The 27351-nt window shown below is 44.8% G+C and overlaps 2 protein-coding genes across 8 annotated transcripts in view; both read right to left on the bottom strand.

Annotated features, from left to right (window-relative positions):
* The window catches only part of LOC147114029 (5-phosphohydroxy-L-lysine phospho-lyase-like), a 71514-nt gene extending 65460 nt beyond the window's left edge, over positions 1-6054 (bottom strand). The window contains exons 1-2 of one of the 7 annotated variants that reach the window (XM_085995552.1): positions 5742-6054; positions 310-428 (exon numbers count right to left, since the gene is read on the bottom strand). In XM_085995552.1, the coding sequence (XP_085851678.1) occupies positions 310-428; positions 5742-5800 (178 nt within the window). In that variant the 5' untranslated portion in view covers positions 5801-6054. The remainder of the gene's footprint in view (positions 1-309; positions 429-5741) is intronic. The other 6 variants (XM_085995550.1, XM_085995547.1, XM_085995551.1 and 3 more) reach the window with 6 other exon arrangements.
* A 1640-nt stretch (positions 6055-7694) lies between these two features.
* LOC147114025 (uncharacterized) overlaps positions 7695-27351 on the bottom strand; it is a 473948-nt gene continuing 454291 nt past the window's right edge. Inside the window, exons 15-17 of the mRNA XM_085996182.1 lie at positions 23033-23119; positions 18364-18402; positions 7695-11837 (exon numbers count right to left, since the gene is read on the bottom strand). Coding sequence (XP_085852308.1) covers positions 11835-11837; positions 18364-18402; positions 23033-23119 — 129 coding nt within the window. The 3' untranslated portion in view covers positions 7695-11834. The remainder of the gene's footprint in view (positions 11838-18363; positions 18403-23032; positions 23120-27351) is intronic.

Below are 27351 nucleotides of genomic sequence, written 5' to 3'. Positions count from 1 at the left end.
AGTTATTCAACGATGGGATTGTCAGGGGACACTACAGCCAAGCTGTCTATACCCGATGTCCACACAAGTCACTGGACATTGGATAACCTGTAGCTCAGAGGTGCGGATGGCAATTGTGGCCACCTCAGCCCTCCACTCCAGCTAAGAACAGCTAACTAAGCACAGACAAAGGATTGAACCTACATCATTATTGGTCTGAGACTCAATACTTCACAGAGTTGTGCATTTGCCCACCGGTCCAATAGGGAAGCTACATGTAACTTTTTAAAGTTGTGCAACATTTGCCAGTCGTTTAAATGATTTTCTTACCATGAGCAACATTGTTAATACAGTCCAAATATTTTCTTTCCTTCTCATCAAACATATATTGGCCCTGAGCTCTGACAATCTTGATAGGATCATCTGGAAAAAAGAGCTTGCAAGAAGGTCTGCAGATAAAAGTGCAGAGAACACAATGTGATAGAAATGTTTATACATTCTTGATACTTATATTCTTTTAAAATTTCATTTCCTAATGTTATATTTCTTTGTACTGCATTATATATATATATATATATATATATATATATATATATTTACAATGCATTGCTTTCTGTTGAAACAAGAGTGAAATCACATATAAAGAATAAACCCAGTCCTACTCAATTCCCCTCCCTCACCTCTTTTTCCAGTACATTGATGACTGTATCGGTGCCGTTTCCTACTCTCGCCCCAAACTCAAAAATTTCGTCAACTTTGCTTCCAATTTCCACCCTTCCCTCGCCTTCACATGGTCCATCTCCGACTCTTCACTTTCTTGACTTCGCTATCACCATTTCCATCTCTGGGAATAGGGTTTTAACCAATATCTACAAGCCCACTGACTCCCACAGCTACCTTGACTACACTTCCTCCCAACCCACTTCCTGTAAGGACTCTTCCATTCTCCCAGTTTCTCTGCCTCCGTTGCATCTGTTCTGTCGATGCCACCTTCCATACCAGTGTTTCCGATACGTCTTCCTTTTTCCTCAGCCGAGGATTCCCCTCCACCGTGGGTGACAGGGCCCTCGACCGTGTTCTTCCCATTTCCTGCACTTCTGCTCTCACCCTCTCCCGTCCATCCCAGAACTACGATAGGGTTCCCCTTGTCCTCACCTTCCACCTCACCAGCCTCCACATTCAACGGATCATCCTCCACCATTTCCACCACCTCCAGCGTGATCCCACCACCAAACACATCTTCCCCTCCCAGCATTCCGAAGGGGCTGTTCCCTCCGCAACTCCCTGGTCCACTCTTCAAACATCCCCAACACCCCCTCCCCTTTCCATGGCACTTTCCCGTGCAAGCGCATGAGATGCAGCACCTGCCCTTTTACCTCCTCCCTTCCCACTGTCCAGGGACCCAAGCACTCCTTCCAGGTGAAGCAACAATTTACTTGTACTTCTTTTAATTTAGTATACCATATTCGCTGTTCACAATGTAGTCTCCTCTACATTGGGGAGACCAAATGCAGATTGGGTGATTGCTTTGTGGAACACCGCCGTTCAATCCGCAAGTGTGACCCTGACCTACCGGTCGCCTGTCATTTTAATTCTCTGCCCCACTCATAATCTGACCTCTCTGTCTTCAGCCTCCTACACTGTTCGAATGAAGCTCAACGGAAGCTCGAGGAACAGTATCTCATCTTTTGATTGGGCACTTTACAGCCTTCGGGACTCAACAATTTCAGACCAGAACCAACACTCCCATTGTTTTCGGCCAGCAGCTGTTGGTAATGATTCTGTCATTTACACCTCCTCTAGACCAATCTTTTGTTTCTTTACTTGTCCCATTATCACCCCCTTTTGTCTTGCGCCATTATCCCGTTGGTCATTTAATCTCTCCTGCCTTCCACCCTACCACAACCTTCCCTTTTGTTCTTTCCTCCCCTCCCCCCTTTCTCTGCTTCTGTACTTGCTTAAAACCTGTTACATCTCTAACTTTCTCCAGATCTGATGAAATGTCATCGACCTGAAATGTTAACTTTGTTTCACTCTCCACAGATGCTGCCTGACCTGCTGAGTACTTCCAGCTTTTTCTGGGGTTTTTTTTAAGAATAAACTCAGGTTCTATTTAACTGTCCACAGTACATGATTTCTAAATTATGTTGGCTGTTTCCATGTACTGGCTGTTTACATCAACTGTATAATACACCAGGACCCTCCATAGGCCCACTTTTGAGGAGAATGGGGCATTTATTTAGAGCTCAGATATACGTCAGTAACCACAGAAAGTAGGATGCAACATTGCCACTTGTGGGAATATAATATTGTCTGTATTCTGTGTGCTTAACCACACTCTCATCTCCAGCTTTGATGCCCTAATCCTCACTAAAACCATTACTCTCTCTCTCTCTCTCTCACCCTGGCCATTCCCCCTGGTACAGCCCTCATTTCCGCTCCCTTAAGTCCAAGGGACGCAGACTTGAATGGAAATGGCGGACAACTGGTTTAGCCATTCACCACCAGATCTGGCTGGACCACATAAAGCACCTGCTCTCGTCTGCCGAAACTGCTCCAGGATCATCCTGGAATGCAAAGGTAACCCCCGGCTTCTTTTCTCTACTGCAAACCGTCTTCTTAAAACCCTCTCCTGTCTCCTCCACCCACACCTCCAACAACAGGTGCGAGGAGCTCATGGACTTCTTTCTCACTAAGATTGAGACTATCTGATCAGCTGCCTCTGCCACTTACCTCCCTTCCCCTAGCCCACTGGGCCAAAACTTTTTGTCTAATGTTTCCCCCTGCCCTAGCCCTGAACTTGCATGTTTCTCAAGGTTCTCTCCTATCTCCCCTCATTCCCTCTCGAGCTCATCTTGTCCACGAGACCGACTTCCTGCTCCCTCAACCCTATTCTCACTAAACTAACCACCCAACTTCCCTTCCTGGGCCCCATGTCAGCTGATATTGTTAACAGTTCTCTCTCCTCAGGTTAGATCACCATCTCTTTCGAATCTGCCGTCATCACCCCTCTCCTCAAAAAAACAACCCCTGACCCCCTCCATCCTTGCAAACTACCGCCCCATCTCCAACCTCCCATTCCTCTCCAAAGTCCTTGATCGTCTTGTCGCCTCCCAAATCCGTGCCCATCTTTCCCAGAACTCCATGTTTGAATCCCTCCAATCAGGTTTCCACTCCTGCCACAGTTCTGAAACGGCTCTTATCAAAGTCACAAATGACATCCTATGTGACTGTGACAAAGGTAAACTAGCCCTCCTCGTCCTGCTCAACCCATCTGCAGCCTTTGGCATGGCTAACCACACCATCCTCCTCCAACGTCTCTCCACCGTCGTCCAGCTGGATGGGACTGCACTCGCCTAGTTCCAGTCTTATCTATCTAATCATAGCCAGAGAATCACCTGCAATGGCTTCCTTTCCCGCTTACGCACCGTTACTTCTGGTATCCCCCAAAGGTCTATCTTTGGCTCCCTTCTATTTCTCATCTACATGAGCCCCTTCATGACATTACATCATCCAAAAAGACAGCGTCAATTTCCACATGTACGCTGACGACACCCAGCTGTATCTCACTACCACCTCTCTCGACCCCTCCACTGTATCTAAATTGTCAGACTGCTTGTCCGGGATGAGCAGAAATTTCCCCCAACTAAATATTGGGAAGACTGAAGCCATTGTCTTCGGGCCCCACCACAAACTCCGTTCCCTAGCCACCAACTCCATCCCTCTCCCTGGCAACTGTCTGAGACAGAACCAGACTGTTTGCAAACTTGGTGCCATATTTGACCCGGAAATTAGCTTTCAACCACATATCCGTGCCATCACTAAGATCGCCTATTTCCACCTCCGGAACATCACCCGACTCTGTCCCTGCTTCAGCTCATCTGCTGCTGAAACCCTCATCCATGCCTTTGTTACCTCTAGACTTGACTATTCCAACGCACTCCTGGCTGGCCTCCCACATTCTACCCTATGTAAACTTGAGGCCATCCAAAACTCTGCTGCTGATGTCCTAACTCGCACCAAGTCCCATTCACCCATCACCCTTGTGCTCGCTGACCTACATTGGCTCCCGGTTAAGCAACGCCTCAATTTTAAAATTCTCATCTTTGTTTTCAAATCCCTCCATGGCCTTGCAGCTCCCTATCTCTGTAATCTCCTCCAGCACCACAATCCCCCGATATATCTGCACTCCTCTAATTCTTGCCTCTGGAACATCTCCGATTTCAATCGCTCCACCATTGGTGGCCGTGCCTTCAGCTGCTGAGGCCCTAAGCTCTGGAATTCCCTCCCTAAATCTCTCTGCCTCTCTTTCCTCCTTTAAGACGCTCCTTAAAACCTGCCTCTTTGACTGTCTGCCCTAATATTTCCTTATGTGGCTTGGTGTCAAATTTTGTTTTACAGTATAATGCTCCTGTGAAGCACCTTGGGATGTTTTACTACGCTAAATAAATACAAGTTGTTGTTGTATGCAGTTTTGTGGGGGGCAAAAAACACTGCTTAAGGTCTCATTTAAACAAAAAGCCATTTTAAAAAGGAATTTTGTTGACTTGCAAGCTCAAACACACACTGAACTTTAAACTTGCTCTATCTAAAGTATACAGAGATGCATTTTTTGCAGTGGGATTGTAGAAAATTTTGAAAGAGGAAGTGAGCATTGATGGTGTAAATTTATATCCTGGAAAGTTGGTGGGGGGGGGGGGGGGCAGCACCAGCACTGGCACAAGGGGCTGAATGACCTCCTCCTGTGCAGTAATTTCTATCATTCTATGAAACCTCTCCTTTATTGAGTCCGAGCCCAGGGAGTGGATATAATAAATGTTGCTGCTGAGCTGAGTTTAGGATGAAGCGAGAAGTGCCCCAAACACTGAGCCCACTGCCCTTTGAGCAATCTGTCAGTTTGGTTCAGGTCGGTCTGTGCCGGCTGGTTTTGATGTGTGAAGTCCAAGTACAGATCAGCTCTGACTGATGTTCCCAGTTCAGAGTTGTCACCGTCACACGGAACCGGAGTCCAAGAAGCTAGGGAGAGCGAGCGGGCCTGTTAAAAGTGGCATCGACAGGGGAGCCTTGTGCAGTGCAGGGGGATTCTGGCTGCAGTTTCAGTGCGAATATCAGCTGGTTATAGGATCACTACTAGTTACAGGTAGGCAGGATGTTACATCTATTACTACCAGTTACATACAGACTACCAGTGAGTGATTGTATTCCTGTTGGCTATGTGTTACCGGTATAACTATTAGTTATCACTGCAATTTCAATGAGTTACCATTAGTTGGTGCTGGAATCAAAGTTCCTCGCACCTCTGGTTTGCCCCCCCTGTGAATCACTCCCCAACCTTCGGTTTCCCCTCCTGCCCACCCCTGCCTTCCCTTCGCCTCCTGGTTCTCGGAACATGTCGCACAACAGCTGGTGCGCGAAACCCTGAGCGAAGATACTCAACTACAGGACACCCAATCTTTAGAAGACATTTGCAGACGTAGGCAGAACAGCGCATGACCAAAACCTCTAGGAACATCCAGAGTTGGCAACACGTGAACTAAAACCTCCAGGAACATCCAGAGTTGGCAACACGTGGACTATTTTTATACAGAGCGATATTATTTTAAACGCTTCCAGATCATGTCGGCAGGAACCGCGGTGTTATTCCCACAAGGCATCGCATATTGACACACTGCTGAGGAACCGAAATTAACGTTACCCTGTGGCAAATTCACAATAATCCCCGATTCGATTTAAATCGCACCGACAGCAGTCTCACAACTTACGCAATGAACTTCTTTCGAAGAGCCAAGGTTTCCCCTTTGTTGTAGAGTGCGAAAGCCATGTCGTGTCGCGCACTTTGTGCCGAGGCTGCGGTTGCTCGGACACTCCCACAGCTGCTTGAGCCTCAGTGCGGCTCGGCAAACCGCACCACTAATTCCAGCTCTTGACTGCCCCGTTACTCAGTCAGTCACCACCTCCTGGGCAGAACCCAGTGTAACAAGAGGGACTAGCGCTGCTTGTACCCGGGCTCTCCAATCACACCAGGGCGTTTGTACTCGGGCTCTCCAATCACACCAGAGTGTTTGTACCTGGGCTCTCCAATCACACCAGGGCGTTTGTACCCGGGCTCTCCAGTCACACCAGAATGTTTGTACCCGGGCTCTCCAATCACACCAGAATGTTTGTGCCTGGGCTCTCCAATCACACCTAGTGTTTGTACCCGGGCTCTCCAATCACACCAGGGTGTTTGTATCCGGGCTCTCCAATCACACCAGAGTGTTTGTACCCGGGCTCTCCAATCACACCTAGTGTTTGTACCCGGGCTCTCCAATCACACCAGGGTGTTTGTACCCGGGCTCTCCAGTCACACTAGAGAATGTTTGTACCCGGGCTCTCCAATCACACCAGAATGTTTGTACCCGGGCTCTCCAATCACACCAGAGTGTTTGTACCCGGGCTCTCCAATCACACCAGAATGTTTGTACCCGGGCTCTCCAATCACACCAGAGTGTTTGTACCCGGGCTCTCCAATCACACCAGAATGTTTGTACCCGGGCTCTCCAATCACACCAGAATGTTTGTACCCGGGCTCTCCAATCACACCAGAATGTTTGTACCCGGGCTCTCCAATCACACCAGGGTGTTTGTACCCGGGCTCTCCAATCACACCAGAGTGTTTGTACCCGGGCTCTCCAATCACACCTAGTGTTTGTACCCGGGCTGTCCAATCACACCAGGGTGTTTGTACCCGGGCTCTCCAATCACACCAGGGTGTTTGTACCCGGGCTGTCCAATCACACCTGGGTGTTTGTACCCGGGCTCTCCAATCACACCAGAGTGTTTGTACCCGGGCTCTTCAATCACACCAGGGTGTTTGTACCCGGGCTCTTCAATCACACCAGGGTGTTTGAACCCGGGCTCTTCAATCACACCAGGGTGTTTGTACCCGGGCTCTTCAATCACACCAGGGTGTTTGTACCCGGGCTCTCCAATCACACCAGAGTGTTTGTACCCGGGCTCTCCAATAACACCAGAGTGTTTGTACCCGGGCTCTTCAATCACACCAGGGTGTTTGTACCCGGGCTCTCCAATCACACCAGAGTGTTTGTACCCGGGCTCTCCAATCACACCAGGGTGTTTGTACCCGGGCTCTTCAATCACACCAGGGTGTTTGTACCCGGGCTCTCCAATCACACCAGGGTGTTTGAACCCGGGCTCTTCAATCACACCAGGGTGTTTGTACCCGGGCTCTCCCGGTCACACCAGGGTGTTTGTACCCAGGCTCTCTAGTTACACGAGTTGGGGCACATCACTTGATTTTCTGTGCAGTGCCGTTGGGCGAATAGTAACAAAAAAAATGCTGAAAATGTCGTTCCTTGTCCAATAAAAGAGTACTGAGCTGCAGAATTTGTGGGTGTGATAATGGGGAAGAAGGAACAATCGAGTGAAGTTTGCAAAGGTGTATTTACCTTGACGTGAGCGGCACTCTGTGGCCGAGCCAGGGTTGAAGGATTGGCGGTAGCCTATAGGAAGTGCTCTCAGCAGATTTCACTCAGATGCAATGATTTCTCAGTGTAGGAAATTGCTCAGCACAAGCATAAACGTGCAGAGATTGAACAAAGACAGCACTTAAAAACAGACTTGTGAAGGAAGGTGTAATGTACTAAACATTGGCGCATCTTTGAGGTATAAATAGGTACTGAGAAATTGAAACATTACTGCAGTAATAAGTAAACTGTTGAGGTATTAAAATTTAATAACTGGCTTTAGACACCACACTTTTAGTGTACAATTTTTAACTAAATAAATCATGTCAAGCTGTAGGAAATTGCACAGAAAAATCTGTAAAGGAATATATTTTGGAAATGCATCAACATTCATATGCAGTTTATCATGTTTTAGATTATTCATTACAGAATTAAAGCTAAATCTAGGTACAAAATGTTATCCCACTTTCATTGCAAGTATGCCAGTATGATAGTTTCTGAAAGATGCACACAAATATAATTTTGAAAGCCTTTTTTATATTTTTTTGTTTCTGAAGAAAAATGTTATACATGAAATAATTGTGGTTTCCATACTACTAATAACCATGTGTTGAAAGCAAATGAAATTTGTTCAAATTTTCAGTTTCTCAATTTTGGTGTCAAAAATCTGCAGGGCCTGTATCCTGGAAAAATTGCTGGGATGCTACTTACCCCAACAGATTTTCCAGGGATTTTCTGTAGAAGTCTGGAAATCCAGTGTAGATTTGTTGGTTGAGGATGGATGGGGTGGGGGTCGGGGGGTGGTGGGAGGAGAAGCTAAAGTTTGTAAGAGGACTGAAATGTAACAAAAAAAACTCCTTGGTATTCCGGATACTCAAGAAGTCCCTACATGTGCTGTTTGATGTCATGGTATACCCGGTCTCACCAACGATCCTTTAGGCCTCTGTTAGTCTGGGACATGGGAACTCCTGCCGTTGGAAGCCTCCACCTCTGGCACATCAATGGCCTTGTTTGGGCAGGTGGAGGCTCCGTACCCCCAAGGCTCGATAGAAAGACCAGGGCAAGGCTGGGACCCGGCATACCCCAGAGCTGACCTAATTTGCTGCACTCCCACCCAAGTTACAATGAGCGTGCGCCAGAACAGCTGCAGATTCTTGGCCCTTCTGTGTTTAACAATCAATATTAACACCAAGTATTGTTTTGGGAAAAACTGAAACAAATTAAAAGATTGTCTCAGTTACTTAGTACAGGACTAAATATATTAACATACTGATGAAATGTGCACAAAATCTATTGTTAATTCATTAACAAAAAACATGTTCATGCCAACAAACTGCAATGAACAGTAATACTCATTATCATGTGCTTTGTAATGCTCCTCAAAACTGTAAGACTGAGTAAACAAAATGTAATACAGAAACTTGAAACTTTACAAAAAGTTTTAATAGATCAGTGGACTTCAGTATAGAGTGTCAGAGGTAATATTCCTGATTGGACTAATTTGCGCCTTTAGCTTAATATTATTGAACAGTACAGTTTACTGCAGAAAGTGCTGCATTTAACAAGGCCTCTTTGCAGTGAGATCATATACTACTGTAATATCTTTGTGTTTCAAAAGCTCATGATGGAAAGCTGCACCATGAATACTAAAATCAAAGATGTATTTACCATCAAAGTTTAAAAACAAAGTGGTTGTATGAATGGATTATCTAATGATTAACAATGAAAAATCACAGCCTAATAATTACTAATTACCAAACACCTGTTCAAGGTAATGAAAACGAAGACAAACTGCTATTGTGTTGTAACTTTTTCACAAAAATCAATTTCTATGGGCACGAGTTAATTATTTGTAGATGCAATTCATAGGGACAGCATAGAGGAAAAAAGCTCAGTTTTATTTTAGCTATTTTATAGACGTTATAATTTAAGCCTAACAGTAATCAAATTCAAAAAGTAATACCTTGCATTTTTTAAAACTTTCAAATGTATAAAATGCTAAGATAAACAATGAAGAATATTTTCTATTTTCAATGTAGAAAGTTAAGAAGTTAAGAAACTAATGTAACAAAAACACAGGCTGTACAGCATGTCAATACTGACATGTTTGTATATATGTGTCGCTAATGTAAATCTGTTGCGATTGTGCACTATAACATCCTGCAAATTGTTGAAGCAACAGTCATATAGTTTGTAAAAATGCCTTTTAATTGTACAGATAACAAGGCCCGAAGCAGTGTTCTAGATAGCTGGCACCTTGGGGGTCATTTTCTGAGTATTTGCTGATGACAGGGGGTTTCTCACACCATTGTGGGCAGTGGCTGAAAAGTTCCCTGCCACCAGCATGTACAAAGAAAATTACCCATATTTTGTGAGATTATATAATACCCATTGGTAATTACCACTCGCTGTTTGTCCTTTGATATCGAAGACGACAGCCAGAATATTGTATTTTTGCAGTGAATTCTTTGGTGACAAATGAGACATATTTTTGCTCAGAATGAGTGTCCGCGGATTGAGCAGTGGATCACGGATACTTCAGATTGGGAATCTTTATTTTTCAAGTGAGACTTCCTCAGCTGCCATTTACATTCAGCATCAGCAATTCAACAGGTCTCATAGTAGGAGGTGCCTTTAAGGGTGGTTTTTCCACCATGCTTTCTTATTTTGAGCAAGTTGTTCCCACTTATGGACGTCTATTCTGAACGGTTTCTGAGTCACTTTAGAGCAGTCTTTGTATCTCTTTTGCTGACCACCACAAATCGTGTCCCAGTTATCAATGCACCATAAAATATCTTTGGGATTCGTTCATCAGACATTCGCATTACCTGACCTGACCAGCGTAGCCATACCTTTATGATTAGAGCATCTATGCTTGGCATGTTAGCCTTTTTAAGAACTTCGGTGTCAGGGATCTTGTCTTGCCATCTGATCTTCATTAGTTGTCACAGGCAGCCTAGGTGAAAGTGATTCGGTTTCTTAATGTGACATGAATATGTTGTTGAAGTTTCACGGGCATAAGGCAGGGTTCATTAGAATGGCTGCCCTGCATACTTTGACCTTGAGTGATGGAAGATGGGGACAATTCCATCTACTTCTCCATTACAAATGGTGTCAAGCAAGGATGCGTCATTGCAACATCACCTTTCAGCATTTTGTTTGCTGCTATGCTTGTCGTGAAATAGGAGTCAACATCAGATTCAGAACTGATGGGAAGCTCTTCAACCTTAGAAGACTTCAAGCTAAAACAAAGGTGCTGTATCGGACCCTGACTGCAATTTCAAGCTCCAGATTAACAGATGGTGTGCCGCGCACGCTCCAGCCAGTTCTACCAGTCCGTGAGCGGCCTAACCAGCGGTTCTTAAAGGGACCGCTGGAGGCTGCTCAAAAAACTGCCCAGGAGAAGTCTTTTTTTTTTGGTGGGGCCCGAAGGAGCAGGAGTGGTCCTCAAAAAAAAACTCCAGCCCACTGCAGGGGCCCCCAGGATTGTTTTCTCCCTCCCCGGCTCCAACTGCTGACTGGCTTCGCATGGGAGTCAGCTGATATCCCACCCTCCCACAACTGGCAAGCTGCAGCAGGGTGCCAGCTTGGTGCACACAGCTTGCTGGTGGCATGTAAATTAGGCCCAGGCCTCAAAATGGCTTGGGCCTCACGCTAGAAAGAACGGGCGGGCAGCGTGTGTGCTCTGCCTGTCACCTGCCCTCTCTCCGCCTGCAGTTAAAACCGGCCCTAATTCGTTTTTAAAAAATGTCTTAGAATGTTTCATAGCAGACCCCTATTTAGTGACTTTTTGATGATGTCATTGCAAGTATCAAACACTTGTTTTCATTGCTAGATACTTACTATTACAATGCCTAATGTAGAGGCCTGGTTATCTCCAAAAGTAACTAATGCACATATCCTGTTGAAGTTATCAGTCATGCACTAGTGCTATGTTCACCTAGGAAAGAACCATGTTCATAAATGGGATTGTGAGGTTTACTTCTTGTTAACTTGTAACTAAGTTACATTGCTTTCCTCCCCCTTTTAGTAAAAATGGATAAAAATTTAAAGTTCATTGGAATATTATGCAGCTCAAAATCAAACCAAACCAGTCAGATCATGTGCGAAATCTTCAATTTATGGCTGGGTGAATAAACAGGTCGTTGACAAGGTTACATCCTAGGTAATGTGCAGAAGCATAAATAGCCATCAGTATAATTTAGTTCCATCACCGACGCTTATTTGGTTATTTTTGCGTCCAGAATTTTTAGGCTAAGTTCAAGAATAATACCCCTCCATCCTTGTCAGATATACAAGGCTTAATATATTATCAGCTGAGTTTCTTTACAAAGTGTTGAAGCACAAAATATATCATATTATGTACACTTCTTGCTTGTTGGTTAGTAATCACTGAAAAAAAGCACAAAATAATTATTTAGTTATAAATGCAAATTTCAGCAAGACGGCATGTTTAATGGTCATCCAAAATTTAAAAAAACTACAAATTTGAAATGAAAAATCTATTGATGCTGTGTGATAATACTGCTATCAAAACCAGAATCAGACTTGTTTCACTAAGCCAAACAGACAGGTCCCAGGCGCGATTCCTGGATGTGCTGAACTAACTGATCTCAGCCAGTTCAGCAGTTGGGGCAAATACAGTTGCCCCAGTATTCACGAGATAGGGCAGGGACCCTGCTCCTGATCGCCATTCAGTTGGAAGTTGTTTAGCTGCTACATTATAATTAAACTTTATTCTTTTAAGAACTAAAAAGAATAAACTGGAGAGGGGTTGGATAAATATTCAAAGATCATGGGGGAAAAATTCAGTATCGCCCCATTTGGGGCGCTATTATTGGCGGTGCGCAAAGTTTAGCGCCTGGCACTAATTATCGCCTCCGACAGCAAACTTGGCTTTTATCGCCCCTGGAGGTGATTGGAGCGCTAAATCAGGCGCTACACACTTCTCTTAAGGCGCTAAGGCCGAGGAGCGAGGCGCTACCTCACAGCGCTGGCGAAGCTCATGTGATTTCAGTCAGCAATGGAACACAGACACACTGGCACCATCCAATTCTTAAAGGGGAGTTCTGAAGAATGGTCATCGACCTGAAACGGTAAATCTCTTTCTCTCTTCACAGATGCTGCTTGACCTGCTGAGTTTCTCCTGCATTTTCTGTTTTTATCCTGCTCATTGCAGCCTTGAATCTTGGTCTGAATCTCAGCCTGGAGAGACCTGTACATCAAATCTGCTGGAAAGAACAATGGGGAGAACCAGGGGAAGAGCTCAGAGTGCAGACCCCATAGTCTCTTCTAAATCGATACAAGGAAGGACAAATCAAAATGAACCTGCAAAGTGCTGCTCAGTACCCAAAACTCCTCCTCACAGCATTGAATCTCTCCAGAAGTCTCTCTCTCTCTCTCTCAGAATGCGTGGTGCAAAAATGTCACCGACAAAAAAAGGCAGGAAGTGGTCGCCTTTAAATAGTGCTCCCCTAGTCCCTTTCTGACAGCATAACGCTCCCCTCAACCTATCGTTGCTAGCGGCAGGCGGTAAGGCAGGGGGCACCACTCAATTTCCGGTCCGTGGCGCTGCGCACTCGACTGCCGTCATGATCTGCCGGCGCAGGAGATCATGGCGGTATTGTTTAGTGCCGCCGCAAAATATCCGGTCAATTTCGCGAGAGGCGCAGATATCGCCGTGCCTGGGCGCTAGTTGCTTTGCATCCCACTTAGCGCTCTCTTAAGGCGCTAACGGGTGGCACTACCAACTGAATTTTTGCCCCCATATCTTTGTAGAGTATTTAATAATAAATGGGTCACCAGCTGAATAAAAGAGAAATAAATGGTTAAAACTTTGATTCAATTTCAATTTGAGTGAGAACTGATATTTTCCCGAAAGATGTAATGGAGCATTTTTAGTTCAGTTGTAGAATAAGTGTCAGCTCAAACGAAAAAAAAATCTGCTAACTATAGAATGTTTGTTAAAGGTCTAGAATTTCAATCCAACCTGACATATATCATTTGAAAGATCTTAATGGATACAGGAAACTCTTTGGTATCCGGCACCGACGGGACCGGCGTGTTGCCGGTTGATCAAAAATTCTGGATGACGGAGAGGGTTATCTACCGAGGCTATTTTTAACAAAGAAAAATAAAAAAAATCAAGAAATGTGCAGTATACAGTAATTGGGTACTCACGTACAGAATGTTGTGTTAAATGGATGGTGGAAGATGCTTGATTAAATACAGTACTGCCAGTTGAGGGTAATGCAATACAATGACTACCGGCAGCGTGGGAGACACACACTACCCCTGTAAAATGGCGGATCAGAAGAGACTACCGGCAGCACGGGAGAGTCAGACTCCTGTTACAGGGGTATTGAGGTGTTCCGACTTCCGACAGCACCAAGAAGCCAAGTAGTGGCAGTTTGGAGAACTACCCCCCACTGACTAACTCGGCCACCGCCGGAGACTCGGACTCGGACTCGGTAACATTGCCGGTTATTGAGGTGTTGTTTTCAGAGTGAGAATTTTGCCGGTGAATAGAACATTCTGGATATTTAGGGGCCGTTTAAACGAGAGTTTCCTGTATATTGTGACTTACATTCACTTATAGTGCATGTATGATGAAATCTATCTCCCACAAGTGTTTAAAAATAATTAAAAATCAAGCTGAAGTTGTTTCTTAACATTAGTTGAGATCCCTTGGTATTGTAGACAGGGAAGTCAAGGCCAGGTCTAGACGTCAAGTGAAACAGGATTAGTGGGCAAGGAGTACTTGGGCTCAGGGATGCAGACATAAAATTACTATTTTAAAATCAAACATTCTGTCCTTATTTTTATATAATACTTTGATTTTATGTATTATTATTTCTGGTTACATAGAATTTGCAGCGCAGAAACAGGCCATTCACCCAACAGGCCAATGCCGATGTTTATCCTCCACACAAGCCTCCTCCCACCTTACTTCATCTCAACCTATCGACAAAGCCTTCTATTCCTTTCTACCTCATGTACTTATCTAGCTTCCCCTTAAATGCATCTATGCTATTTGCAGTAACCATTCTGTGTGGTAGGGTGTTTCACATTCTCACCACTCTGGTTAAATATCAAAACTTATGGGTGTAATTATAGCATGACACATTTACGCAGGCAGTCTGCATTATAAATGTGGACATAGGGATTTGTAATAGATAAAGTTGACAGTAAGTGCACACAGATATGATTTTGAATATATGGATTATAGATAGATGTGTAATTTCACCAGTAAATTCTATAGCCAGGAATTTCCTCTGTGCCGCTGGAAGCGCAGGAGAACCCCCATTTACAGCAGCACAGCAGGACCAGCTTCAAGGACATTCTCAGCCTATATGTATTCATGTATTCTTCAGTTAGGAAGACAGGGCCTAGGTAGAATGCTCAGCATCCATAATGTACTACAAAAACTACCAAAACTCATCAATTATGGAAGGCAAGTTTCAACAGTTATCTAGTTGTGAACCCACTGCTGCTGATTCTCCTCCTTCCACCCAAGTAACTGTTTCAATCTGACTATAAAATGTTGGCCTGGAAATTCGGCCACACGGCGCCCATTTTTTGGGCACAAACCAGCCTCCAACTGGATACTACAAGATGGGTTTCTACTTTCAGGACAGAAGGGGTAAGGAAAGAAAATTGGATGAGGAGAAAATAAAATAAAATATAGGCATCCCTGATAAATGTAGTCTCCTCAGTACACATTAGAAATTAAAAGCTCATATTTTTTTTGTCTGTGTGTACTTCTTGTCTATATAACCTTACTTCCTGTTGTCACATTTTGTTGCACTTTTGTGTCAACTTTTCCATTTTAAATTGCTCTGTCCACATTTATAATGGTAACTATCTCCCGACCTCATTACAGCCTTGGTCCGAATATGGACTAGGAGCTGAATTCCAGAGGTGGGGCGAGAGTGACTGCCCTTGTCTTCAAAGCAGCATTTGAAAGAGTGTGGCATCAAGGAGCCCTAGTAAAACTGAAGTCTATGGGACTCGGGGGGGGGGGGGGGGGAAATGCTCCACTGGCTGGAGTCATACCTAGAACATAGGAAGATGGTTGTGGTGGTTGAAGGTCAATCATCACAGCCCCAGGACATCGCTGCAGGAGTTCCTCAGGGCAGTGTCCTAGACCCAACCATCTTCCGCTGCTTCATCAATGACCTTCCCTCCAACATAAGGTCAGAAATGGGGATGTTCACTGATGACTGCACAGTATTCAGCATCATTCATAACTCCTCAGATAATGAAGCAGTCCATGCCCACATACAACAAGACCTGGACGATGTTCAGGCTTGGGCTGATAAGTGGCAGGTAACATTCGCATCACACAAGTGCCAGGCAATGACTATCTCCAACAAGCGAGAGTCTAACCACCACCCCTTGACATTACCATTGCCGAATCCTCCACCATCAACATCCTGGGGGGTCACCATTGACCAGAAACTTAACTGGACCAGCCACACAAATACTGTAGCAACAAGAGCAGGTCAGAGGCTGGGTATTCTGTGGCGAATGTCTCACCTCCTGACTCTCCAAAGCCTTTCCACCATCTACAAGGCACAAGTCAGGAGTGTGATGGAATACTCTCCACTTGCCTGGATAAGTGCAGCTCCAACAACACTCAAGAAGCTCGACATCATCCAGGACAAAGCAGCCTGCTTGATTGGCTCCCCATCTACCAGGGAGAGTGGGTATATGGTATTGAGATAGAGGATCAGCCATGATCATATTGAATGGCAGAGCAGGCTCGAAGGGCCGAATGGCCTACTCCTGCTCCTATTTTTCTATGTTTCTATGTTAAACATTCACTCCCTCCACCACCGGCGTACCGTGGCTGCAGTGTGTACCATCTACAAGATGCACTGCAGCAACTCGCCAAGGCTTCTTCAGCAGCACCTCCCAAACCCGCGACCTCTTCCACCCAGAAGGACAAGGGCAGCAGGCGCATGGGAACACCACCACCTCCAAGTTCCCATCCAGGTCACTCACCATCCTGACTTAGAAGTATACCACTGATCCTTCATCGTCACTGGGTCAAAATCCTGGAACTCCCTCCCTAACAGCACTGTGGGAATACCTTCACCACACGGACTGCAGTGGTTCAAGAAGGCGGCTCACCACCACCTTCTCAAGGGCAACTAGGATGGGCAATAAATGCTGGCCTTGCCAGCGACGCCCACATCCCATAAACACGTAAAAAAAACTATCTATGAAACCTTGTCACACTGTAATTATACCCTCCTACCTGTAGTGGTGCTGTGAAGCCTTAGTTTTGCATCTCCCCAGCTCCTCGGTCTTTACTGCAGAGTAACTTCTATGTTCCAAACAACTCTACTTGTCTGTTAGTATCAAAAATGTATCTTAAAAATATAAAAAATCTTATGTCTGCATACACTTCCTATCACCTTTTTTTCTATTACAAATTCCCATGTCCACTGTTACAATGGAAATTGCCTATGTAAACTTGTCAGGCTCGAATTAGGTCGTGGGTTTGGGAGGTGCTGCTGAAGAAACAAATTATTATTTAAATGGAGAGAGATTACAAAATGCTACAGTCCAGAGGGACCTGGGGGTCCTTGTGCATGAAACACAAAAGGTTAGCATGCAGGTACAGCAAGTAATCAAAAAGACAAATGGAATGTTGGCATTTATTGCAAGGGGATTGGAGTATGAAAGCAGGGAAGTCCTGCTACAACTGTGCAGGGTATTGGTGAGACCGCACCTTGAGTACTGCGTACAGTTTTGGTCTCCTTATTTAAGGAAGGATATACTTGCATTGGAGGCAGTTTAGAGAAGGTTCACGAGGTTAATTCCAGAGATGAGGTGGTTGATTTATGAGGAAAGGTTGAGCAGGTTGGGCCTATACTCATTGGAATTTAGAAGAATGAGCGGTGATCTTATTGAAACATATAAGATACTGAGGGGGCTTGACAGGGTAGGCGCAGAGAGGATTTTTCCCCTCGTGAGGAAATCTAGAACTCGGGGGCATAGTTTCAGAATAAAGGGTCACCCTTTTAGAACTGAGATGAGGAGGAATTTCTTCTCTCAGAGAGTCGTAAATCTGTGGAATTCTCTGCCCCAGAGAGCCGTGGAGGCTGGGTCATTAAATACATTTAAGGTGGAGATAGATTTTTGCAAAATAAAGGAGTGAAGGGTTATGGGGAGCGGGCAGGGAAGTGGCTTTGAGCCCAAGATCAGCCATGATCTTATTGAATGGCGGAACAGGCTCGAGGGGCCAAATAGCCTATTCCTGCTCCTATTTCTTATGTTCTTATGTACGTTTTCCCCCAGCAGAGGTATTGCCGTGCCACCATTGGCAGGAGGGTGTAATTACTGTGTGGCAACATAGGAACAGGAGTGGGCCATTCAGCCCCTTGAGCATGTTCAGCCATTCAATTAGATCATGGCTGATCTGTATCAAGTTTACATTATAAATGTGGACATAGGAATTTATAATGGAAACACAAAAATAAGGACTTTAAAACAGGAACTGAATTAAATCTGTGCTGCCTGGTCCAATTCTTCTTCTTTTAACCCTGCTTCACTTGAAGACAACACTTGATCTTCACTCCCATGAGAGATCAACTATTATAATAATTCTGTAAATCTACTTTCACCTAGGCGTTATTTTATATAATATCCTGTTTGCATCTGCAGATACTGTCTTAGCATCGCAGTCTCTCAATTTTATTGTTCAAGATCATTGGATTAGGTCAGCTTTTTGCTCAGTTTTCTCTCGCACAAAGATGCTTGAGTCTTGAAGAAAAACAGAAAATGCTGGACAAATCTCAATCTTGAACATTTGTTTATTAAGCCAGTCGGTTCATTTCAAGTAGCTAAAGAACAAGTAACTTTGTGATTGAATGTTCCCGGCTGAATTAGGGAAGCATAAACAAGTTACCTTGTGCCAACATCCTGGAATCGGCAGACCATCTGGGCCCTATAGTGGACACAGACACAGGAATGTAATGAATGAACTCTAATTCATCCTGATTAAGTCATACATTTTCTTCATAATACTCCTTTTGGGAGTCATGTGGAAACCATGCTATATAGTAAGGATTGCCTTACAGAAAAGATGCTTAAATCTCGAAGAAAAATAGAAAATGCAGGACAAAACTCAATGGGCTGGATTTTCATTGAGGAGGCGGGTAGGAGGCGGGACTACAACTTTTGGGGTTGTAGTCACACCTCCATCGAGTTCTAGCCAACCCACGCGATTTTGACTTGATTGACCTTGTTGAGCCTGCCCAGCGGGCTCAGCAAGCCAATTAAGGGCCACCCAGCAACAGGTGATGTCACAGATTGATATTTCATCTGTCAAGGCCTTTTGACAGATGAAATATCAGCATTTCACAGCTGCTTGAAGCTGTCAAACACTGACAATTCCTTCCTCTCAAGATGATTTAGAGATCTCCCTGGAACAGAAAGCTGAATGCTGCAATTTTTGACAGATTGGGGCCATTCTGCTTTCTGTGCCGGTGAGATGAGGGACTCCCGAGACCTGAAGGAAGGAAGGCTGTAAAGGTAAGTAAAACTTCTTTAAACACTTTAAACACACCAAACACACTTACCTCTGCACTCATGCACCCATCGCTCACCTGAACACCGGTCATCTCGACCCCTCCAAGTCCTTCATCCCGACGGCCCGCCTCGCTAACTTGGCGTGGTTTGGAGCCGTCGGGAATCCCACATTTCACCAATGAAAATAGAGATTAGGCTAAACACTGCCTGTTAACTACCTGTTAACAGGCAGTTAATTGGCACTAATCCCCTTCCCGCCTCGGGTAGGCGGGTCCCAGTGGGGGTTGGGTACCCGCCTCCTTTGAAACTGGCATGGAGGCGGGTTGCAGGTGGGATGGGTTTGTGGCCCCCGATTTTGGGATTTTAACCCCCCACACGCCTCCAATGCCCAATGTAAATCCTGCCCAATAGGGCTGGCAGCATCTGTGGAGAGAACAGATAAGTTAACGTTGCAGGCGTGGAACTGGATGAAGGGTTCATACCTGAAACGTTAACTCTGTTTTCTCCACAGACCCTGCCTGACCTGCTGTTTCTAGCTTTTTCTGTTTTTATTTCAGATTTCAGCATCTGCAGTATTTTGCTTTTTGCTCATATTGGTTGAATTTTGAGTTTATTTAACGAGAATATTAACGGTACACTTTTTATTACAAGAGTAAGGGAGGCTAAAGCATTTCTGACAGACAGCATTAAATGGGTTGTGTAGTTTTGCTTCTTGTGTGCAATAATGAGGAATTCACAGCAAGTATGCTGTTTAAGCGTGAACCATTACATTGATGCTTTCTATTTGTAGCTTAAATAAATATTATAATCATGCAGCCTTATGATGTCAGAAAGCATTAAATCACCGGAAAGGACAGGCGGGACCTCATTTAATTTCACACTTCAAGGATTTCACCTCTGAAAATGCAGCAATCCTGTAGTACTGCACTGTAGTACTGCCCTAGATTAGGAGCACAAACCTAGATGAGGGCCTAACTGGATCAAAATCTCTCAATAGTCTATTTGGAAGCAGAACACTTTCGGACATTGTGGCATTTCTGATACAAGACATTTTTATATTGAAACATTTACACCTGGTATGAAGCTTAATGTCCTGTAAGATTAATCCGTTGGTTGTTTAGAATTGAAAGCATTGATCTTAATGTTAATATACTGTGACAAGATTGGCACAATTGGTGTATGGTAACAAAATCCCTATTGTAAGTCATAAATGACATGCGCTATGTCAGAAGCTGCAATGTATAGGAGTGAATTACAACTGGTTCTGGGTAGCTTCACACCAGGTTATTTAGTTTAAAGATGCAGAAAGCTTTCCAGTGTTCAGTAAATGAATCGCAAAATAAAAGTGGATTTTATACATATACTATCAGAATCATTTACTTGGGGATTTTAAATATGGCAAACTTACTTTAATGGTAGACTAAAAAAATCTTATTCCAAATGATAGCATTTTATTTAATTATTTTTTCTGCTTCAAATCTGCAGTCAACAACCCCCTCCTCAAAAAACCAACCCTTGATCCCTCTGTCCTTGCAAACTACTGCCCCATCTCCAACCTCTTTCCTCCATAAAGCCCTTGAACCTGTTATCGCCGCTCAAATCCGTGCCCATCGTTCCTGCAACTCCATGTTTGAAGCCCTCAAATCAGGTTTCTGCCCCTGCCACAGTACTGTGTGACAGTGGCCGTGGTAAACTATTTCTTCTAATCCTTCTCGATCTGTCTGCAACCTATGATACGGTTGACCACACCATCCTCCTCCAAGGCCTCTCCACCATCGTTCAACTGGATGGGACTGCCCACACCTGGGTTCCATTCTTATCTATCCAGTTGCAACCAGAGAACCAGCTGCAATGGCTTCTCTTCCCACACCCACACCATTACCTCTGGAGTCCCCCAAGGATCTATCCTTGGCCCCCTCGGCCCCTCCTATTTCTCATCTACATGCTGCCCCTCGGCAACATCATCCGAAAAAACAACATCAGGTTCCACATGTACGCCGACGACACCCAGCTCTACCTTTCCACCATCTCTCTTGACCCGTCCACCATCTCTGATTTATCACACTGCTTGTGCGACATCCAGACCTGGATGGGCAGAAATTTCCTCCAACTAAATATTGGGATGGCCGAAGCCATTGTCTTCGGTCCCCACCAAAAACTCGGTTCCCTATCCATCGACTCCATCCCTCTCCCTGGCAACTGTCTCTGGCTGAGCCAGACTGTTCGCAACCTTGGTGCCATATTTGACCCCGAGCCGAGCTTCCGACCACGTATCCACACCATCACCAAGACTGCCTACTTCCGCCTCTGTAACACTGCCCTTCTCCGCCCCATCTTCAGCTCATCTGCTGCTGAAACCCTCATCCATGCCTTTGTTACCTCTAGACTTGATGCTCAACGCACTCCTGGCCAGCCTCCCATCTTCCACCCTCTATAAACCTGAACTCATCCAAAACGCTGTTGCCCGTATCCTAACTCGCACCAAGGCTCGCTCACCCGTCACCCCTGTGTTCACTGACCTACATTGACTCCCAGTCTGGCAATGCCTCGATTTTAAAATTCTCATCCTTGTTTTCAAAGCCCTCCGTGTCCTTGCCCATCCTTATCTCTGTAACCTCCTCCAGCCCTACAACCCTCCAAAATCTCTGTGCTCTCCCAATTTTGGCCTCTTGCGCATCCCTGATTTTAATCGCTCCACCATTGGCGGCCGTGCCTTCAGCTGCCTGAACCCTAAGCTCTGGAATTCCCTCACTAAGCCTCTCTACTTCTTTCTCCTCCTTTGACGCTCTTTAAAACCTACCTCTTTGACTAATATCCCAATATCTCCTATGTGGCTCGGTGTCAAATTTTATTTGATAATGCTCCTGTGAAACGCCTTGGGACATTTTACTATGTTAAAGGCGCTATATAAATGTAAGTTGTTATTGTTGGTAGCAATACACATTGAAAATATGTATGATTATCCTTAGTCAGAATAAACATCCGGTTCAGTCAGAAAATATAGATTGTTATAAATACAATCATAACACCTACAATAAGTAACATTTTAGATCTTCAGATAATAATAATTACTGTTGTAGGAAACCAAGTGGGGCCTTATGTTTCAATGTACGTACTGCAGTAAGGGTGTTATGCATGAAATGTATCAATGTACCACATCTCTGACACAATTGGAAAGCTTGAATCTCTCAAAGCTATTTACCCACCAATTACTATTGAAGATTAAACATGCTAACAAAGCACTGAGATTTATTTCCAAGGGTATAGAATTCAAAAATAGTGAAGTTATGTTAAACTTGTATAGGGCCCTTGTCAGGCCGCACTTAAAGCACTGTGCACAGTTCTGGTCTCCATACTATAAAAAGAACATAGAAGCACTGGAGAAAGTGCAAAAAAGATTTACAAGGATGGTACCGGAACTGAGAGATTACAGCTATTGGGAAAGATTGAACAGGTTGGGGCATTTTTCTTTCAAAAAGTGAAGACTTAGAGATAACCTGGTAGAGGTCTTTAAAATTATGAATGGGTTGGACAGGTTAGATGTGGAGAGAATGTTTCTACTTGTGGGATCCAAAACTAGGGACTACAAGTACAAGATAGTTACTAATAAATCCAATAGGGAAATAAGGAGAAATTTATTTACTCAGAGAGTGGTTAGAATGTGGAACTCACAACCACAGGAAGTGGTTGAGGCAAATAGCTTAGATACTTTCAAAAGGAAACTAGATGAGTATATGAGAGGAAAAGGGAACAGAAAGATATGCTGAAAGGTAGATGGAATGGGAGGAGACTTGTGTGGAGTATAAACACCAGCACAGACTGGTTGGGCCGAATGGCCTGTTCCTGTGCTGTATATTCTATGTAATTCCATGTAAAAAAGGACAATTTGTCTCAAACGTTTTCCTTTACATATGCTTGCCTGACAGTGTAGTTAGAGTACTATTGATGTTCTACAGTATAAACCGTTTAAAAATAATGTACTTTTTCCTTTGAGCATCGTAAATTTCTGGCCATATTTCTAAGATAACAAAGCAGAAATCACGTACCACTGGACAAGGTTGATCTAATCCAGGAGGGCCTTGTTCTCCCTTCTGCCCCTTAAGTCCCTTTTTGCCTGGGTAACTTCTCTCCCCCTGTGGAAGTAATTGTTGTGTGGTTAAGAAATACCAGACAAATTGTTAGGAATTTAAACCCAATCAAATGTAACATGGATGCAGCATCAGCCAGTGGTTATCTGTGCAAAAAGCACAATTTTCTTTAACTGCATTCACTAAATATTCACAGTAGAATCCAGTTTTATAAAAAAGCAGAACGTTTCACATAACAGGAATGGATTCACAAACTGAACAGACACTTAACCAAGGCATTGTTTTTGCACCTGTCTACAGCATATTGAATTTTTAAACTGTAGTCCAATTTGTAGGGTTCAGATTTGCACACAATTGGCAGTTTAATAAAACAATTTCAAAGTGGAACAATTTGTTCTTTTTTCATCGGTTTTGCAAATGCATTGTGGTATTTTGGGAGTATCTTGACCAACATTTGTGCATTTTTGTTTTCGTTCAACTGTGCCGTGGCAGCTGGAAGGCTAGATTATTATTTTTATTTATCTTGTTTTTATAATATTCGTACAAGCTAACCTATGGCTCAAAAAAGCTTATACAGACCCAAAACAGCGGAGAACTCAAAAAACAATGTACAATTGAAAAGTAGCCCTGAATAAGGCCCATGCCTCTGTTTTAAGGTGACTGAATAAGTTACATTCCTTTTTATTACATTGGACTCAAGATTTTTATGAGTGTTATGGGATCGCATTCCACAATTCGGGTTGTTTTGTGTGCAAATTGAAACCCAGTGGCCTCACACATGACACATGGAAAGTAGTTATTAGGGAAATGCAGTGGGTCATGAACTTGTCATGGCTTTAGCTACAACTATACCCTATATTCCATCAGTTGTATTAAAGGAAAAAAACTGAAATACACAAAAGTAAAATCTTTGATGGAAAAAAATTAGCTTTGATTGTGTAACATTAATTTCCTGGGGAATCTGTAGGTATGTATGTCCCCCTCCAAGAAATGTTGACTTTTGACACTTTTTTTTGGTGCATTTTCCAGAAGTGTATGGCAATTCAGCATTAACGAGAGCTTAGCATCACCAATGAATGTCACTGGAACCGGTTTGTGTGTCCTCATGTACCTCGTGTCTGAACCATGTGACTTCAGGTCCTCGGAGTCTGTGCTGTGCACCTTCATATCGCTGGAATTTAGATTGTGTATCACTTATGCAGATCTGAGCTCAGTGCCAACAAATCTACAGCAACTGGAAGCTCAAGTAAAAAGAAATTCCAGTTTTCTGACATGACGGCACTTCACAAAAGAAGATTTTCACACAGCCCTTGGGTACTTTCACTAATGCTGAGAGTTCCATTCTAGGCACTCTCACAAGGAGTTCAGAGGGTTTAGATTAAACCTACAGGATTAAAATGAAGGGAAGCAGGGTTTCCAATACCCGGTGACTTTACATCAAAACAGGCTAAAAGGCATGTACCAGTCAAGAGCCAGTGACTGGTTTATCCTTAAAATATAATTGGGAACTATCCAGCAACAAGGCATGAAATAATAATCAGCCAGACTGCAATGGACAACAGTCAGCCTTCTGTAAACAGATGGTATTATAAAATATTTGAAAGACTATTCAATATTACTTGAATGCAGTTACACTCCTACCCCACACCCAATGTTAGTATTGACCTTTTGTACCATGTAAGTGGTGATAAAAGTCATATTTCAAAATAAATTATAGGATAATTGATACCACTACAAGTTAAATTATTGAAAGGTTTAGATGTCATAATAAACTATGAGAGTGAAGCTTAAGTATGTTAACTGATGTCACCTGAACGAAGTTTTTAACCTTGCAATTCTTCTAGAATAATCAGTTTACATTTATACCGACCACTGTTGTCCAAAAAGACAGTTAAATTGCCTTCTGCTACACCAATATTTTCAAACTCTGGTCTTACAAAAAAGGGGCAACATTTGTTTATGTACAGAGAGTCTGTCATAGATAGTGGTCCGCCACAGGAATAGGTCTGATATACAGGTGCATGAAGTCTCTGATAAGCAAAGTTTACTTAATTCAGTATTTTATTGCATAGCAGTAAGAAACAGTAACAGGAAATAGCAGCCCAGGGCCTAGAAATTCAGTATAGCCACGTTTGGGGCGCTACAGCATGGCGTTCGCTAACTTTTGCGCCCGGCGCAACTTAGCGCCACCTTCGCCGATATTCAGTTGCATCGCCCCAAGAGGTTGCTGCTGCGCTAAAGCAGGCGATGCACGACTATCATTAGGCGCTAAGCTGGCGATCCGGGGCGCAAACACCGAAGGCGGGCGCAGTGCAGGTGCGGCGAGTTGCTCATTGAGGCCAGACAGTCAGGCGCCGGTCAGCACTTAAAGGGGGAGGGTGGAATTGCTTGGCTGCCACGCCCTGCACGCTGCAGCCCTAAGGCAAGGCCTGAACACTGCTTCTGGAACAGCTCCACGCCCAGGAGAATGGAGAAGGCCAGGGAGAGAGCGCAGCGCTTCGGCGAGGGTGACCTGAGGCTGCTGGTTGGCGCAGTGGACCACAGGCGCCATATCCTCTTCCCTGAGGGTGGCAGGAGGCCGCTGCCCACCGAATATCGGAAAGCATGGAGGGATGTGGCAAACAGGGTCACATCCAACAGCGTGGTTGGCAGGACACCAACCCAGTGCCAGAAAAAATTCAACGACCTCACTCGGGTTGTCAGGGTGAGTACCCTTTCCAGTATCCTCCTCATCCCTGCATGTGCACCTCACTTTATGGCCAAACAGGTCTGAAAGCCCTAATGGCCAGCCCTCATCCAGCAGCTATGGGACTGTCATGAAAAGCACTTGCGCAATCAGGACTTTAGACACTGTCAGGGCTATTCGACCATGGGAGGCAGTGCGGGCAAGATCAGGGCTTGACACTGTCAGGGCTAATCGAACATGGGAGGCAGTGCGGGCAAGATCAGGGCTTGACACTGTCAGGGCTAATCGAACATGGGAGGCAGTGCGGGCAAGATCAGGGCTTGACACTGTACTTAGAGGCGGTCCTTTCTCTTGCAGGCCAAGCTGGCGCATAACAGAAGACAGCAGCGACAGACCGGGGGAGGCCGTCCTGACCTGAAACAGCTGAGCGACCTCGAGCAGCGAGTGGAGCGGATCATGGCAGGCCGGCTGAGTGGCCCCGTCGCCACTGGAGATGCTGATCCTGTTCTGGGCACCAATGGTAAGGTCATCACCTTTTTGACCTCTCCCTTTCCACTTGTGCCTCACGCCAGCATCCTTTGCCACTATCGAACCAATGCAGTGCACAGCAGCACTCATGCCTCCCTCGCTGCCGCCCTGTCCTCACTCTAAAGCAACTCTTGTGCCTCCCTGCTTTCAGATGGTGACTCGCCAGGTGAGGAGGCGGCCCCTCAAGCTGGCACTGTGTCCGAGTCAGACATAGAGGAGGAGGAAGAGGAAGCCAGCCCATCAGGGACACCCTCAGCCGAGGCAGCCCATGGCCATGATGGTAACACGTCTTCCCTGGAGGGGAGCAGGGGGGAAGGGTCGGAGGATAGTGAAGCTCCAGGGATCAGCAGGCTGCAGCAACGCGGGAGGGGTGGGGAAGCTCGGCGGCCTTCTCCCCGGAGGGTGAGTGCGGCCTCCAGTCCTGCTACGGTGAGCGCAGAGGAGGTGTGGGGAAAGGATCGGACAGAGTCAACATGGATTTACAAAGGGTAAATCGTGTTTGACTAATCTGCTGGAATTTTTTGAGGAAGTAACTGGTAAAATAGATGGGGGAGAGCCAGTGGATGTGGTGTACCTTGACTTCCAGAAAGCCTTCGATAAGGTTCCACACAAAAGATTATCATGCAAAATTAAGGCTCATGGGATTGGGGGCAAAGTATTAACGTGGATAGAGAACTGGCTGGCGGATAGAAAACAGAGAGTTGGAATAAACGGCTCGTTTTCGGAGTGGCAGGCAGTGACCAGCGGGGTGCCGCAAGGATCTGTCCTGGGACCCCAGCTGTTCACAATATATATAAATGATCTGGATCAGGGAATTGGATGCAATATTTCCAAATTCGCTGACGACACTAAACTAGGAGGAGGGGTGGGCTCTGATGAGGATGTCAGGAGGCTACAGTGCGATTTGGACAGGTTGGGGGAATGGGCGGATACGTGGCAGATGCACTATAATGTGGATAAATGCGAGGTTATCCACTTTGGGGGTAAAAACAGGAGGGTAGATTATTATCTAAATGGCAATAGATTGGGAGATGGGGAAGTGCAGAGGGACCTGGGTGTTCTT

The sequence above is a fragment of the Somniosus microcephalus genome, chromosome 8 (assembly GCF_052327205.1).
Source record: "Somniosus microcephalus isolate GS21.2 chromosome 8, FLI_Smic_1.0, whole genome shotgun sequence".
NCBI classification, from domain to species: domain Eukaryota; kingdom Metazoa; phylum Chordata; class Chondrichthyes; order Squaliformes; family Somniosidae; genus Somniosus; species Somniosus microcephalus.
This window is presented reverse-complemented; position numbering and strand designations above follow the sequence as displayed.